The sequence below is a fragment of the Lontra canadensis genome, unplaced genomic scaffold (genome assembly GCF_010015895.1).
Source record: "Lontra canadensis isolate GAN:19392208 unplaced genomic scaffold, GSC_riverotter_1.0 scaffold41, whole genome shotgun sequence".
Classification (NCBI taxonomy): domain Eukaryota; kingdom Metazoa; phylum Chordata; class Mammalia; order Carnivora; family Mustelidae; genus Lontra; species Lontra canadensis.
Window position 1 is genome coordinate 7,640,615 of NW_022631035.1, and position 13,967 is coordinate 7,654,581.

General features: G+C 48.1%; 2 protein-coding genes across 7 annotated transcripts in view; one reads left to right on the top strand and one right to left on the bottom strand.

Annotated features, from left to right (window-relative positions):
- The window catches only part of SLC39A11 (solute carrier family 39 member 11), a 316,395-nt gene that overhangs the window by 98,959 nt on the left and 203,469 nt on the right, over window positions 1-13,967 (top strand). For 5 of the 6 annotated variants that reach the window (XM_032870729.1, XM_032870733.1, XM_032870734.1 and 2 more), the window contains one exon: window positions 1,743-1,884. In XM_032870729.1, the coding sequence (XP_032726620.1) occupies window positions 1,743-1,884 (142 nt within the window). The remainder of the gene's footprint in view (window positions 1-1,742; window positions 1,885-13,967) is intronic. The other variant, XM_032870732.1, reaches the window with a different exon arrangement.
- On the bottom strand, window positions 5,266-6,226 carry LOC116875347 (proteasome subunit alpha type-5-like). Its single transcript, XM_032870736.1, has one exon. The coding sequence runs from the start codon at window positions 6,164-6,166 to the stop codon at window positions 5,438-5,440; it is 729 nt and encodes a 242-aa protein (XP_032726627.1). The 5' UTR covers window positions 6,167-6,226; the 3' UTR covers window positions 5,266-5,437.

Below are 13,967 nucleotides of genomic sequence, written 5' to 3' on the forward strand. Positions count from 1 at the left end.
ACAGTGTCGATGTGTTGGACAAATGGGATGACGTGTGAGGAAGGGCTTATGTCTTTGTTTTCAACATGTCATTGAAAAGAAATAATGAACTTAAATATCTGAATTATTAGATTCTCTTTCGACTCCTGATCCCCAGGGACACTGGAAAACAAGGAGACGTGTGCTTGTGCGTGTGTGTTTGTGTGTGTGTGTCTGTGTAACAGACCCCCAGGCATAACTTTGATGAGGGTCCTTCCGGAAAGCCGTTTAACTGAGACTTTTAGTAGTTGCTTATACATGGGAGCATTTCAGTGATTAGATCATCAGTCTTCTCTCCTATATTAGAGACACATATTTTATTTTTATTTTTTTAAAGATTTTCTTTATTTATTTGACAGAGATCACAAGTAGGCAGAGAGGCAGGCAGAGAGAGAGAGGAGGAAGCAGGCTCCCCGCCAAGCAGAGAGCCCGATACGGGGCTCGATCCCAGGACCCTGAGATCATGACCTGAGCCGATGGCAGAGCTTAACCCACTGAGCCACCCAGGCACCCAAGACACATATTTTAAATGGAAACTTCTGTTTTGAAACTATTTTTGCCTGGATTTTAAAAAATATCTTGGTGGTTGGTTTGGTTTTTTGTTTGTTTTGTTTTGTTTGCCCATCGAGGTGATTCTACTCACCTTCCCTCAGTGACCAGCATCAGCATGTTTGGGGAAAGCCCTCTCAGGGCTGCTTACCCATCTTCCTCAACCCTGTCAGGATCCTGTGCCTCTGTGACCCATTAGCAGAGTCCGAGGGGTTTCCAAAGATGCCTTTGGAAGAGAAGCTCGGTCCCATTATGGTCTCATTTATCTGTTCCTACTGGAACGTAGGCTTCACGAAAAGCTATGACTTTGTCTTGTTCACCAAGGAGCCACGACGTTGGCAGTCTATAAGTCTTTTTTTTTTTTTTAAAGACTTTATCCATTCATTTGACAGACAGAGATCACAAGTAGGCAGAGAGAGGCAGGCAGAGAGAGAGAGAGAGGAGGAAGCAGGCTCCCCGCGGAGCAGAGAGCCCGATGTGGGGCTCGATCCCAGGACACTGGGATCATGACCTGAGCCGAAGGCAGAGGCTTTAACCCACTGAGCCACCCAGGCGCCCCGGCAGTCTATAAGTCTTAATCACATAAACATGGGGATCAAAATCAAGAATTTGCTCATTAATGTAGAGACATTAAGGAGCAACAGACAAAGCACAAAGGTGACATGGCTGTCTTAAGGTCCATCAGGACTTCACTCCAAATATGTTGGGTCCCTTCGATGGGCGCTGTTTCCTTCTTTTCAGGTGCTTTTGTTTGGATTGCTTCTCCTTTGGATCTCATGAGAACTGTGAAGGTGGTCAGTTCCTAAAAACGTTGACCTTGTTCCTGTATGTAGCAAGGCCACCATCCAAGAGAACCTGCCACATAGCCTTCTAGGGACGGTTCGGGAGCTGAGTTCCTTGTGCCCTTTGCCCTGCGGTGATGCAGCGTGGACTGCCCCCCTCCCTTTCCCAGGATGTGTTCTTCCCATTTTTAGGATCAGCATCGAATGGTCCTCCGATCCCAGGGCTTTTGTCACCCCAGAAGCTCTACAACCAGAAGGCTCGTCGTCTTCCTTGTGAGGAGCCCCAGCACTTTGGGGACAGAGTGGCCGTCTGCCTGGGCGGCTCTGAGCTGGAGGGGCCTGGGGAGTGAAGGTGGTGGGGTGTTACAGTGACGTCACTGCTTCTTGTTTCAGGGTGCAACAGAAGATCCCCCGACGGCCCTGGCACTGAACTTCACCCCTGCATCGCTGAAGAAGTCTGACACTGAGGGTCCCCGGCTGCTCTTCCCTGAGAGTGAACTTTCCATCCGGATAGGTAGAGCTGGGCTCCTTTCAGGCAAGCTCCCTGCAGACCCTGGGCTGAGTCAGGCAGCCGAGGCTCAGGCGTGCTGTCAGATGAAGGACAGGGGAAAGGGCCCGTGTTCTGTCCTGTCCATACACATGCCTTACCCCACCGTGGCACAGGGCCGGACCGGTATCTGGTCCCATGTCCTCCTTCCCTGTTGCTCTCCAGACCACCTGCAGGAGCTCACAGGGCCTTCTCTTTGCCTTCCCAGCCGGGCCAAGTGGGACCCCTCTGATGGGACTGGGCTGATTTGGGTGACAGCACCTGGCACTTGTCCCTCTGTCTCCCCCTGTCTAACAGACCCCGAATGCTCCTTCCCATCCACACGACTTTCCTCTTTTTGACGCAGCTGGGAAATGGTGGCAGCCAGGCCGTGTCCCACTGACAAGGGGTGGAGGGTACCCTGGGAAGGGGTACATGGTTTTCCAGCCTTGGGGGAAGACCTCCCCTCCTTGTCTCATCATCACACGCTTGTTCAGGGCATTTGGCTAATTGAAGAACCAGTTAGCATGAGGAGAGGTAGATGCCTTTCTTTCCCTTTGAATTTACTGAAGTCCCAGGCTGTGACATGTATGCCCCCCGCCCCCCTTCTTCTTCCATGGACCATGGACTTGGGGCTAAAACCACTGAAAAGATGTCGAGAACGGGTGGCTCCTCTCCTGCACAGGGTTCTGTCTTGATGAATCGGGGAGAGACAGACCGGCGTACGGTCATTGTCTTCGCGTTAGTGTTCACGGGAGGAGAGTCCTTTCACATTTCCACGCTGGGATTTGAATTTGATCTTTTTGCCACGTGTAGACCAAGGCGATCTCTAGACCTCAGGGGGAGTCAGTGCGCCGAAGTCACAGTGAGGCCAGTTCTCGCCGACCTGTGTTCCGACTGTGTCCGGCATGAACCATCCGTGCAGACCTCAAATATCTTCCCTGCTTGGGTTGATCCTCACGGCCTCTTAGGACTTCCCCGGTGGGACGTAGTCAGGAGGTGCAGACTCATCTAACATCGGCTCCCGTATGAGAGGGTTAGCGCGAACATCCTGCCCCCTGCCCCCAATCACACATGCCATTCATATTTGAATCAGAGCGACGTGGGTGTTTTCTGCTGTTCCTCTTCTACTGGAGAGTCAGGAACTATCCGGAGACCAGGATGGAGCCTGTCTTCCAGGAAAGCTTGCCATTTGTCATGCCGAACCGTGGGAACACAGAGGCAGAAGGCTTCTGTCAGCCCTTACTAGCTGGCACTCCTGTGTACCCCTCTGAAGCCTTTGTAAAAGTTCTGATTCTGAGCCTTCTCTCGGATGAAAAGGTTGGCCAGATTTTATTCCAACCCCCCAGTTCTTTTTTTTTTTTTTTTTTTAATTTTCAAGGCTATAGCGGGGAGGTTCAGAGCCTGTTAGTCAAAAAAGGTAAACAGTAGCAATCCCTTGGATAGCCTTGTCCAGTGCAGCCAGGAGAACATAGGGCCAGAGGGAGTTGGCTCTGCAGGAAAGCCTCCCGGGACTCTCAGATCTTCTTGGCAACCCAGGGTGGAGGGGGAAAGTGAGGGCTGTGTGGGAGGGAGATGTCCTGTCCTCTGCTGAGGACACACACCTAGTCACAGCGGGTGACCAGGCTGCCCTCCCTCGCTGTTGCTAACTTGTCAGATGTGCTCCTGAGAGCACGGAGGTGGTTTGCTGAGCCTGAGGGCGCCTAGCCATCTCCAGAAGGTCGCTCTTCTGCTCCCTTGGACACACCTGTGGGCATCAGGCTATGGAAGGCTCCAAAGCTGAGAAGGGCCATTTGCTGACCCGCCAGCAATCGAGCCCAAAGATGCTTTATTTATGCTCTCTGGGTTTCCCTGCAGCGGGCTGTCAATGGAGCAAGGAGATCGGTTTGATGGGTATTTAGTGAATAACATCAGCCTTTAAAAAATATTGGCGCTGCTGTTACAATGTTTCATAATTGCTTCGGCAGGAGGAAAAGCCAGAAAAGTCACACTGTGGGAGAGAAGGTTCAGCTGCTCTGAGCGGCGGCGGCAGCCCCACTGGGCTGGACACAGCGTTCAGGAGATACTTTCCTATTTCTGTCTTGGTTCCAAATGTGTTATGGTATCAGCTGTTCTCAAGGCTGGGATCTTTGGGGACTTTGCTAGACCAGAAGTTCTTTGAAAACCATCAGTCTGTCTGTCCCTTGATTCGGCTACTTCTTTATCTCTCGCCAACTAGTTTTCTTTTAATTAAAAAAGGAATCACATGGATTCAAAATAGAAAAGTAATTTTTCTCCCAACTTCGAGCCCTTTATGGTCCAGGCTTCCATCTCAGGCACGCATGCCGTTTCTAGTCCTTTGTGTGCCCTTTCAGAAATAATCCGGTTTTACGGTCATGCTTGGCCCACTGTTTCTTACCTTGTGTCTTTTCGGTGAAAACACCTTCCCATTCTTTTTTTTTTTTTTTTAAAGATTTAATTTATTTATTTGATAGAGAGATCACAAGCAGGCAGAGAGGCAGGCAGAGAGAGAGGAGGAAGCAGGCTCCTTGCTGAGCAGAGAGCCCAACGCGGGGCTCGATCCCAAGACTCGGAGATCATGACCTGAGCCCAAGGCAGCGGCTCAACCCACTGAGCCACCCAGGCGCCCAACACGTTCCCATTCTTGCTGCTGGCCATGATCTTACTTACTTAGTCCCCTCTTGGTGGCGCTGTAGGTTGTTTCCAGTCTTAGGCTTTTATAAAGAACGTGGCAGAGAGCCTTTTTTTAGGTACCTCCCTGTGGGCAGAAAAGTTGAATAAATTCTAGAAATTAGGCCAGAAGTTCTATACATCTGGGGTCCATGAATGGTAACCAAAAGGTTCATGTATCTCTTGACATTTTATGCAAAATAATGTGTTTTTAGAAGCCAAAGGTCTATACCATCCATCACACTTCTAATGGCTCCTTGACCCTGATGGTCATCTAGATCTTGGGGTTTTTTGTTTTTTGTTTTTTGTTTTTGTTTTGTTTTGTTTTGTTTTTTCCCTCAGCTTTCCCCATTCAGCTGCCCAGTTGGATTTTTATTTTTATTTTTTTACTGGCACTCCCTCTAGGTTAAAGAAGGGTAGTAAAAACTGAATCAGTCCATTCTTTTACTCGTTGTTAACTGCCCATTTCAATCTGTTGTTTGTTCTGAGGGAGGATCTTGAAACTCTTCTTCAAGAATGAGGTTGGTTTTTTGTTTGTTTGTTTGTTTTCCATTGACCCATTAGCTTGGCAGATGGAGAATCATAATTCTGTGTATCTGTGGAAGGAACAGGAGTAACATCATTTTCCAGTAGAGAAAGAGGTGGATTTAATTTGGGGAATTCTTTAGTTACAAAGTGGCACCTGTTTATTTTCCATAACCTTTCCAAATCTTTTTTTTTTTTTTTCAAATTTTAAATTTTTCTTTATTTCAGAACTGCCTTTATGTACAGACATCATAAAAAAAAATGCACATATAATGGAGATCTTCCAAGAACAGGAGCTGAAATTAAAAGTTAAAAGCATTTAGGAGAACTGAAATTGTCCCAGAGAAGTTCTGAGTATCATGCTTCTTTAAATGTCCTTGATAACCTCGTCAAGTTCTTCCTTTGTGAACATGTGGAAATTCTGGCCGGGCTGCACCGTGGCCAGCTCTATATTAGTTGCATTCAGCTTCTCCTCCATTACTTGTTTGAGGATGATGAGTGAAGACTTGATGGCTTCTTTCAGTGTCATAGACTTGTGGTAAACTTCTTGCAAGGAGCTCTGGGCACCCTCTGAAGCAGAGCCAATTGCTCGAGCATCACACTGTACAAAGGTCCCAGATGGGTCCATGTGAAACAGCTGGGGTCCTTCCTCATCAACTCCTCCAAATAACAGTGCTACTCCAAAGGGACGAGACATGGCATCTTCTGGATCTGCATCTTCTTCTCCAAACTGAAGAACTAGATTAGACACTGCCTCAGTCACACTCTCCACAGTCATCGTCTCATTGTAGGTGAACCAATGGTTCTGTGTCTCCACTCTGGCTTTATCAATTAAAGTCTTAGCATCAGCAATTAGCCCACTCATGGCACAACCTATGTGAGCATCGATCTCTACAATTTTCTCAATGCTGCTTGGCTCCATAAGTGGGGAGGTAATTCTCTTCTCCACAGCTAGGCACACACCCTCTGATGTCTGGATCCCAATGGCTGTAGAACCAAGCTCGATAGCTTCAATGGCATATTCCACTTGAAATAATCTTCCTTCAGGAGAAAAAGTATTCACGCCCCTGTCGTACTCAGACCGGGTGAGGAACATGGCGAGGGCGGGAGAGGGCGGCAGCGGCTACGCGGGGTTTTCGAGGGCCAACACGAGTCCACCAACCTTTCCAAATCTTGTCAAAGGGGTAAGTGAAGGGGGACTTGAGTCAGGAAAGCATAAGCTGTAAGGATCTCTAGTTAGAAACAGATTTTTCCTTCATGTCCTGTTCTTTTGTAATAGGAGAACTTGCCCAGCAGGAATAATTTTAACTAGACACACTGGCCCATTAGAAGCCACGTTTTGCAAAATGAAACCAGCACAGACCTAGTGTTGGGTGGGTTTTAGGTCTGCGTGGGTGGCCATCACCAGCCCATTGTCAGCATGGGTTTGCTGTTATCTTAGTCTAACATCTCGGATTCCTTCTTGGTTATGCCATTGACTTGCTGGGTCATATCCTCCTGTGGAGACAGAACTGAGCTTGGGGGAGAGACTTTGCCTCTTCTCACTCAAGGTTCCCACGTGCCTGACGCCCGGATTAGCACCCCGGGGGGCTTGCCAGTCCAGAACCAGAATGGAATCCAGCTGTTCTCCGATACCTTTGTCCCTCCTCAGGACACCCTCTTTTCTCCTCCAGGTATCCTACTGTCCCCTTTTAACCTTGGGCTCTCCCCTGTTTTCCCAGTTAAACATCCTCTCTTAGGCACCTCTGGGAAAAGATTGGATATTGCTGCTGAACACTGAGGTATCCAACAATCCACAGTGTTTTACTCCTGCTCATGCATTTGCATTTTAACTGCAGACAGCTTCTCTAGCTGGGTAATGAACCTAGGAGTTAGATTTTCATGCTGGTTGATCTTTGGAGGATTCTCTTTTTCGATAGATATGGGGGTATCTGGGGAAGGCACTGTGCAGGGAGAAATCCCCTCTTGTGAGACAGCTGCCTGTTCTCTCCGTAAGCCCATCCACTTGTGTTCCACTCCCAGCTACCAGATTTCTTTGGCACTGAAACTCCTTGGCAGTAACTTAATCCTAGCAAAGCAGAGAGGACTTACTTACAGCTTCTAAGCTCCTGTGACAACCGCTTCTTTCTTCTTCCATATCTTCTGACTTTTCGAGTCTTCCTTGAAGAAGATGCTCCTTCTGTCCCCGGTGGAGTCATATTTAGTTAACGGAAATCTGTCAAGAGTCAGAGATAGCTCCTAGGAGAAATTCTGAATGTTTCTTTGTAATCAGGTCTCTAAAATCACATGTTTAGGTTTGTTCCAAGAAGTTTCTTGGTGAGTTTGACTTTTGATCAGTAAGACCTCTAAAGATGAAAGAACAACTTCACGGTTTTTAATGTAAATCTAGTATCTTGGCATGTGGTTTTAGCAATTAGACTGTCCCCACTTCCCCCCACCTCCACATAACTGGTTGGTGAGGGGACACTTGCAAGTCTTCTCCTGGCCTAATTGAGAGTTGTCTGGGGCGGGGAAAGTAGGCAGGTCCTGGCATTGCCACCTCCCTTCTGGACCAAGGCCTGCAAGCTGGGTTTCTTCATTCAAAGTTTGGGAATGAGCCACACCTGCCAACCCACAGCCACAGCACTGGGGCTATTAAAATACACCACATCTTCATACAGGGAAATAGGAAAATATTTTTCAGAAGGACTAAGAGCAAAGTGTTCAATGAAAAGAATCACCAGGAGCACTTTGGCATCGAGGATGTTGAAGGAGGAAGTCACACTGAGGAGCCAGGACTCTGCATGGGCAGGGCGAATGACCGTTCGCATGTCCCAGCTCCTGGAAACCTCACTAGGTGCAGACATCTTATGGATCCTTGTGCTTCTGGAGAGTATCATATGTCAGCTAATACTGAACGCTCAAGTAGCACTTTTGCCATCTGTGTGCCTTTTCCTAAGCTAGGCAGTCATTTGGGGCGTGTGCATTTTCACAAGGCCTGGGCTTAGAGGCAGACTTATGGTAGTCTTTAGGCTGCCATAACGAAGTCCCACAGACTGGGTGACTTAAACAGCAGAACCTCACCCCCTCGCCAAGTTCCGGAGGCTGGACGTCTGAGGTGGCAGCTGGACGGGTGTCCTCGGAGGTCCCTCTCCTTGCTTTGTAGGTGGCTGTTTTCTCCCTGGGACCTCACATGGTCTCCCCTCTGTGCTGCAGTGTCCTTACCTCTCCTTACCAGTCAGATGGATTAGGGGCCAGATGACCTCCTTTCCGCCTAATTTTGAAAGATCCTGTGTCCAAATCCTGGGGTACAAGGGTTAAGGCTTCAACACAGGAATTGGAGGGGCACACAACTCTGCCCGTAGCAGCACTTCACAATTTTTTAGAAAAGGTCATCTTCCTCCGGCTGGTAATCAGCCTACAGGAATACCAGGTGGCAAGAGAACGGGATTCTCCTGGTTTCCCTCTGCCTTTTAGAGCCTCTTACCTTATTTCTGCCTCGTCTGTTAGACTCATAGCTGGACTGGCTGGGGATGCAGAGAAAGGGGTACGGAGCAGGTCTGAATGAAACTGAAAACGCCCTCGGTGTCAGCACCAAGAAAGTCAGTCGGGGTGATCTGAAGTCTGATGGCCGGAAGCTGCTAGCAGGTGCACCGTCTGTGCTTAATGAACTTAAGGGGCGGGACAAAGCTGGCCGTCCCGCGAAATGATAGGCTCGGGTGTCTTTGGGGGAGATCAATACGAATGCGCACGTGAACATGTAGACATGCTCTCCTGGCAGGATTCACCTGCTGCGGCTGCCATGATGTCGTCCCCCAGACTGGTGGCTGCAAACCATAGACATCTATGTGCTCTCGGTCTCAGATCCGGAGACCGGAAGTCGGCGGGGCCACGCCCTCTCCGAAGGCTCCGGGGACGGGGCCTTCCTGGGCTCTGATGACTTCTGGTGGCTCTGACATTCCTTGGCTTGTCGCTGCACCCTTAGATTTCTACCCGCTGTCAGCTCATGGTCTCGTTTCCTGCGTGTCTGGGTGTGATCCCCCTCTTCTTTCTCCTGCAAAGACACCAGTTGTTGGGTTTAGGTTGTTGGTTTAGGACCCACCCGAAGCAAGGGTGACCGTCTCTTAACTAATTACATCTGCGATTCCATCTCTATTTCCAAGTAAGGTCACATTCTGAGGTGCTGGGAGGACGTGGAATCTGGGGTGGGGGGCCCTTCTCAACCCAGGACGCTGACCAGCCCCCGCCTCTGATCACTGCTGACCGGCCTCCAGGATCCCCGTTAGTCTGGAGGGGCTCCTGTGTCACGCACCAGCGAGGAAGATGGGAGAAAAGGAGAGGCGACAAGAGGAGGCTAATCCTAGCACTAATAAAGCCCCATTTAATTCGTCAGGAGCCTGTGGAGCAGCTGCCGGGGCTCTTTGTTTGAAATATTCATTAAGTGTCTACTGAGGAGTTAGGGATACTGTCTCCTTATGCAAAATTTAACATTTGCTGGGCTAGCAGATTCTATCATATTTATAAGAGTTCTGACACATTCATTTCAGCTCATAAGTCCATTACACTGGGAAATGTGTTTTTAATGTGCTTTTGGGAAACAGAGCAGACAAGTGGCTTGGGCAGTGCCATCCCCCCCTCCCCACCGTTAGGATACTCCTGCCAGGCTTTTATTACCCGGAGATGGAGGGGGCTGCTGTTAAAGCGCGCAACCTGGGCTCCCTTCATGCCGTTGTGTTTTGTTTTCTGGATGGGATTTTTTGCAGACGCCGCTTAAGCTGGAGAGAAGCACAGGATAGTGCTTTGGTTGCAAGATTTAAGGTCTTTGGGAGTCCCTCCGTGTATGCACCCTCATCTCTATTGTTTGTTTTTCTTTTCCTTGGGCCTGTTATGGAAAGGGCCTAAGAAGGAATGGAAGCTTGTTGTGAGCCCGTGGACCTGGGAGGTGCCACTCATGGAGACAGGCAGCCTTGGAGAAGCAGGCACGGGCTGCGAGGGAGTGGAAGGAGTAGGGTTCCAATCCATGCAGTCAGCACCAACAACTCTGGCATCTGCGGTGGGGTCAGTGCAATCCTGCCTTAAAGAAAAGGAGTCCATGCCGAGCTCCATCCCTCCCGGGCGTTCTTTGTTAGCACACACGGTCTGTCCGACCTCCCTTCTCTTAATTCAGCTTGTGTGCATTATGTTATTTTCTCCCCCGTTCTTCTCTCTAGTGCTTTTCCCCTCCTAGGGCTGGAGAAAGAAAATAGCTCCAAGTGTCTTAAAACTAAATCAATTGTCTCAATGAAACATGATTTCAAGGGTTGTAGCATTTTGGAGCTGGAGCTATTAAGGGATGTGCCAGTGACTTCCTACTTGATCATCCCAGACAGAACTAATTCACAGGGTTCTTTGACTCCTTGATTATCCCAAACTCATCATCAGCTGCTAGCGGAGGCAGAGGCAATCACCGGGGCAGGGAGGGAGGGGAAGGAGAGGATGCATAAGATGTCTCTTGCAACTCTCAGATATGCTGGACCAGATGTCTGCTGTCTTTCCGAGCAGATCAGTCTCCTCTGGTGATTTCACAGCACCGATCCTCAGCAAGCCTTGGTGCGGTTTGCTCAAGTCAACCATAGTAAACATTGACAATGTTCTTTCCGGTGGGGAGGCTCCTGTTGTACATATAAAAACAGTTAGGAGACATTGAGCCCTGAAGGAGATTCAAATCTTCCTGGAAAGCCAATAGGCCATTTTATATGATTTAATGAAACATATAGAAGCTTCTAACAGTTCCATAAGTGGGTCTTGAATATGTCCTTGGCGCTCCCACGCAGAGCCCTTCATTTTGAGTTATTTATTTATTTTTAGAGAAGGAGTGGGGCACAGTTTGAGGTTCAGCTTTTTCCATATGGATGTTCAGTTGTTGCAGGGCTATGTGTTGGAAAGACCTTTCTCCACTGAATTGACTTTGTGCTTTTGTAAAATATTAATTGACCATATTTGTATGGGTCTATTTTTGGACTCTACATTCTGCCTCTCTAGTTTATGTGCCTCTACTTTTACCAGTATCACACTCTCTTAATTATGGTAGCTTTATTGTACATCTTGAAATCAGACGTACTGATTTCAGTTCTTTGTTCTTTTTCAAAATTGTTTTGGTTATTCCTTTGCCGTTATACGCCAATTTTTAGAATCAGGTTGTTAAAATCTACAAAAAAATCCTGATGGGCTTTTGGTTGTGATTGCATTGACTATAAATCAGTTTAGGGGAATTGACATCTTAATAATATTAGTCTTCTATTTCATGAACATGGTATATCTCTCTACTTGTTTAAGCTGTCTTGGATTTCTTTTATCAGCATTTTGTGGTTTGCAGCGTATATATCCTCCACATATTTGGTTGGATTTTTGCCCGAGTATTTCCTTTTATGGTGCTATTATAAATGATACTGTATTTTAAATTTTGATTGCTAATTGTTCATAGCTATTTTACAGAAATATAATGGAGTCTCATGAATTAGTCTTGTTCCTGCAACTTTAGTAAACTCATTTATTAGTTCTAAGAGGTTTTTATGCAGATTTCTTGGGATTTTCTTTTTTTTTTTTTTTAAGATTTTATTTATTTATTTGACAGACAGAGAGCACAAGTAGGCAGAAAGGCAGTCAGAGAGAGAGGAGGAAGCAGGCTCCCCGCTGAGCAGAGAGCCCGATGAGGGACTCGATCCCAGGACCCTGGGATCCTGACCTGAGTGGAAGGCAGAGGCTTTAACCCACTGAGCCACTCAGGTGCCCCTCTTGAGATTTTCTATGTCCTATCTGTGAATAGTGGCTGTTTTATTACTTCCAACCTATATGCATTTTATTTCTTTTTCTTATCTTATTTGCACTGGCTAAGACTTCTAGTACACTGTTGAATAGGAGTGGTAAGAGTAGATATTCTTGCCTTACTCCTAATCTTAGGGAGAAAGTATTCCATTTTTCACCATTAAGTATGGTATTATCTATAGGTTTATGAGAGATGAAAGGCATACATATTTGAAAAGTCACTTGGATCCTAAGAGATGTCACAATACAGAAATGATACAGAGTTAGAATGGGTCAGAAAATAGGATGTGTGGAGGGACTGGGTTTGAATTCTGACTCCAGCCCTTAGCAGTAGACATTGCACAACCTTCATAACCTTTTCCCCCTCAGTTTCTCTCTCCAAATTGGGGGTAACAGTAATTGCCTCATGGAGCTGCTGTGCACCTAGGTGAGGACGATATGTGTAAAATGCTTAGAATAGTGCTTAGTGTTCTGTATGCCCTCAGTGAATATTAGTCATCATTATTCTAGAAAGACAACTGCTCAAATGGCCTAAGAGCTCAGCGTGCCTGGATGTGGGACTTTTTTTTTTTTTTTTCTTTTTTGGCCCAGATCGTGAATATGTTGCTGCCCATATTAAAAACGACAGGAAGCTTTCGGGTTTGCGCCTGGATTCTCCAGTCACTGAGCACATTTGGGTCTATGATGCTCTCAAAGGGCTCAGACATTTCCATTTGGTGGCCACATTGGAAAAGAACAGATTAGCCCTGAGCTGGAAGAGGAGGTTTCTCTGAGGAAACGGAAATCCCTAAAGAAATTCAAGAAGCATAAATGTGTGGTTAAGGAAAAATATACCATCAGGTAGATGTGAAAAATTACAGAGAACTGGGAGGTGAGGAGGAAAGAACATGTGTGCGTGTGTGGAACAGCGGGATAGAGTCAGGGCGTGTGGTAGTAACCTGGGCTTCCTTTATTAGCACAGGAATGGACTTTGCCCACTTTCCCTTTTTCTCTGGCCAGGACACAGAACAGTGTCTTAGCTCAGAGAACGAAAGTGGAAGTGGTTAAGCACTGGGCCTGCGAAGGGGGCTGAGCTGCCCGTCACTGGAAGGATTCAAGTACAGGCTAGGTAGGGAAGTTATAGAGCAGCTCACTGTGCAGTGTGGAAGTTTGGGCTTAGCAACTGCTGAGCCTGCTTCCTGCTCCAAGATTCCTCATCCCTGAGCCTACCAAGGGCACCTGGGGTAGACCTCATCTGCCTGTTGGGCTTGTGGGTCCTGAAAGTCTGGGGCAGCAGCTTCTGGCCTGAGGTCCTGGAGCCGGCTAGCGGGAGCTTGGGCACCATCCCCCGGGCAGTCTCACAGGTTAGTAGGAACAGCATGGGCTTGGCCATCAGGGGCTGCAGGTGCCTTCTCTGGGCTCAGCTACCAGGCCTGTGCTTCCTGCCTGGTGTTGCCATGGCAACCTCTCCCCTCCTTTCCCCGCAGTCCAGCAGTACCCCTGAGCCTGGTTAACAGGACTGCGTCTCCCCTTGTCTGTTTGCATCTCATCTCGTCTCTTCTCTCCTGGTGTCTCTCACTCTCCTCTTCGGATCTCAGCCTTGGAGCATCTCTTTTCGTGCCGGCCACCCTCCTCATCTCCTCTGCCCTTCCCTTTCTTCCTCTCTCTCTGAGGCCAGCCGCTCCCCTGCTCTGAGAACGGGCAGTGCTTGGGGAGTCCTCTTGGGCTCTGTGGGGCGCAGGGGTGCCTCCGTGGCCCCAGGGCAGCCCTTCCCGGGAGTGACAGCAATCAGAAAAGCTCCTCAGAGGCACTTGTTTCCCTCTGTGTCTGGAGAGACTCACAGGCAGCTTCCTCCCACCACTCTCCGGAGAATCCCATCTGGGTGAAGTTCTCCCCTAGGCCTTTGCTTTGGGTTGGCTTTGTGGAGCAGAAGCCCATTATCTTGTGATGCTGATTAAACCATCCACGTGATCTGTTGTCAGGGTCCCTGCTATATATTTGGGGTGGACCCCTGTGAGAGTCTAGATGCCTTCCCCTGAGGTTTGTTATTATTTATCCTGGAAGCCATCCTTCTTGGTGTCATCTCAGTGACAGTGTTCAAGCCGCCCATCATCCAGCCCTACTTGGTTAGAGGT

Bases quoted from the DNA above. Each gene is read 5' to 3' on its own strand.
- LOC116875347 (XM_032870736.1), bottom strand. From the start codon at position 6,166: ATGTTCCTCACCCGGTCTGAGTACGACAGGGGCGTGAATACTTTTTCT.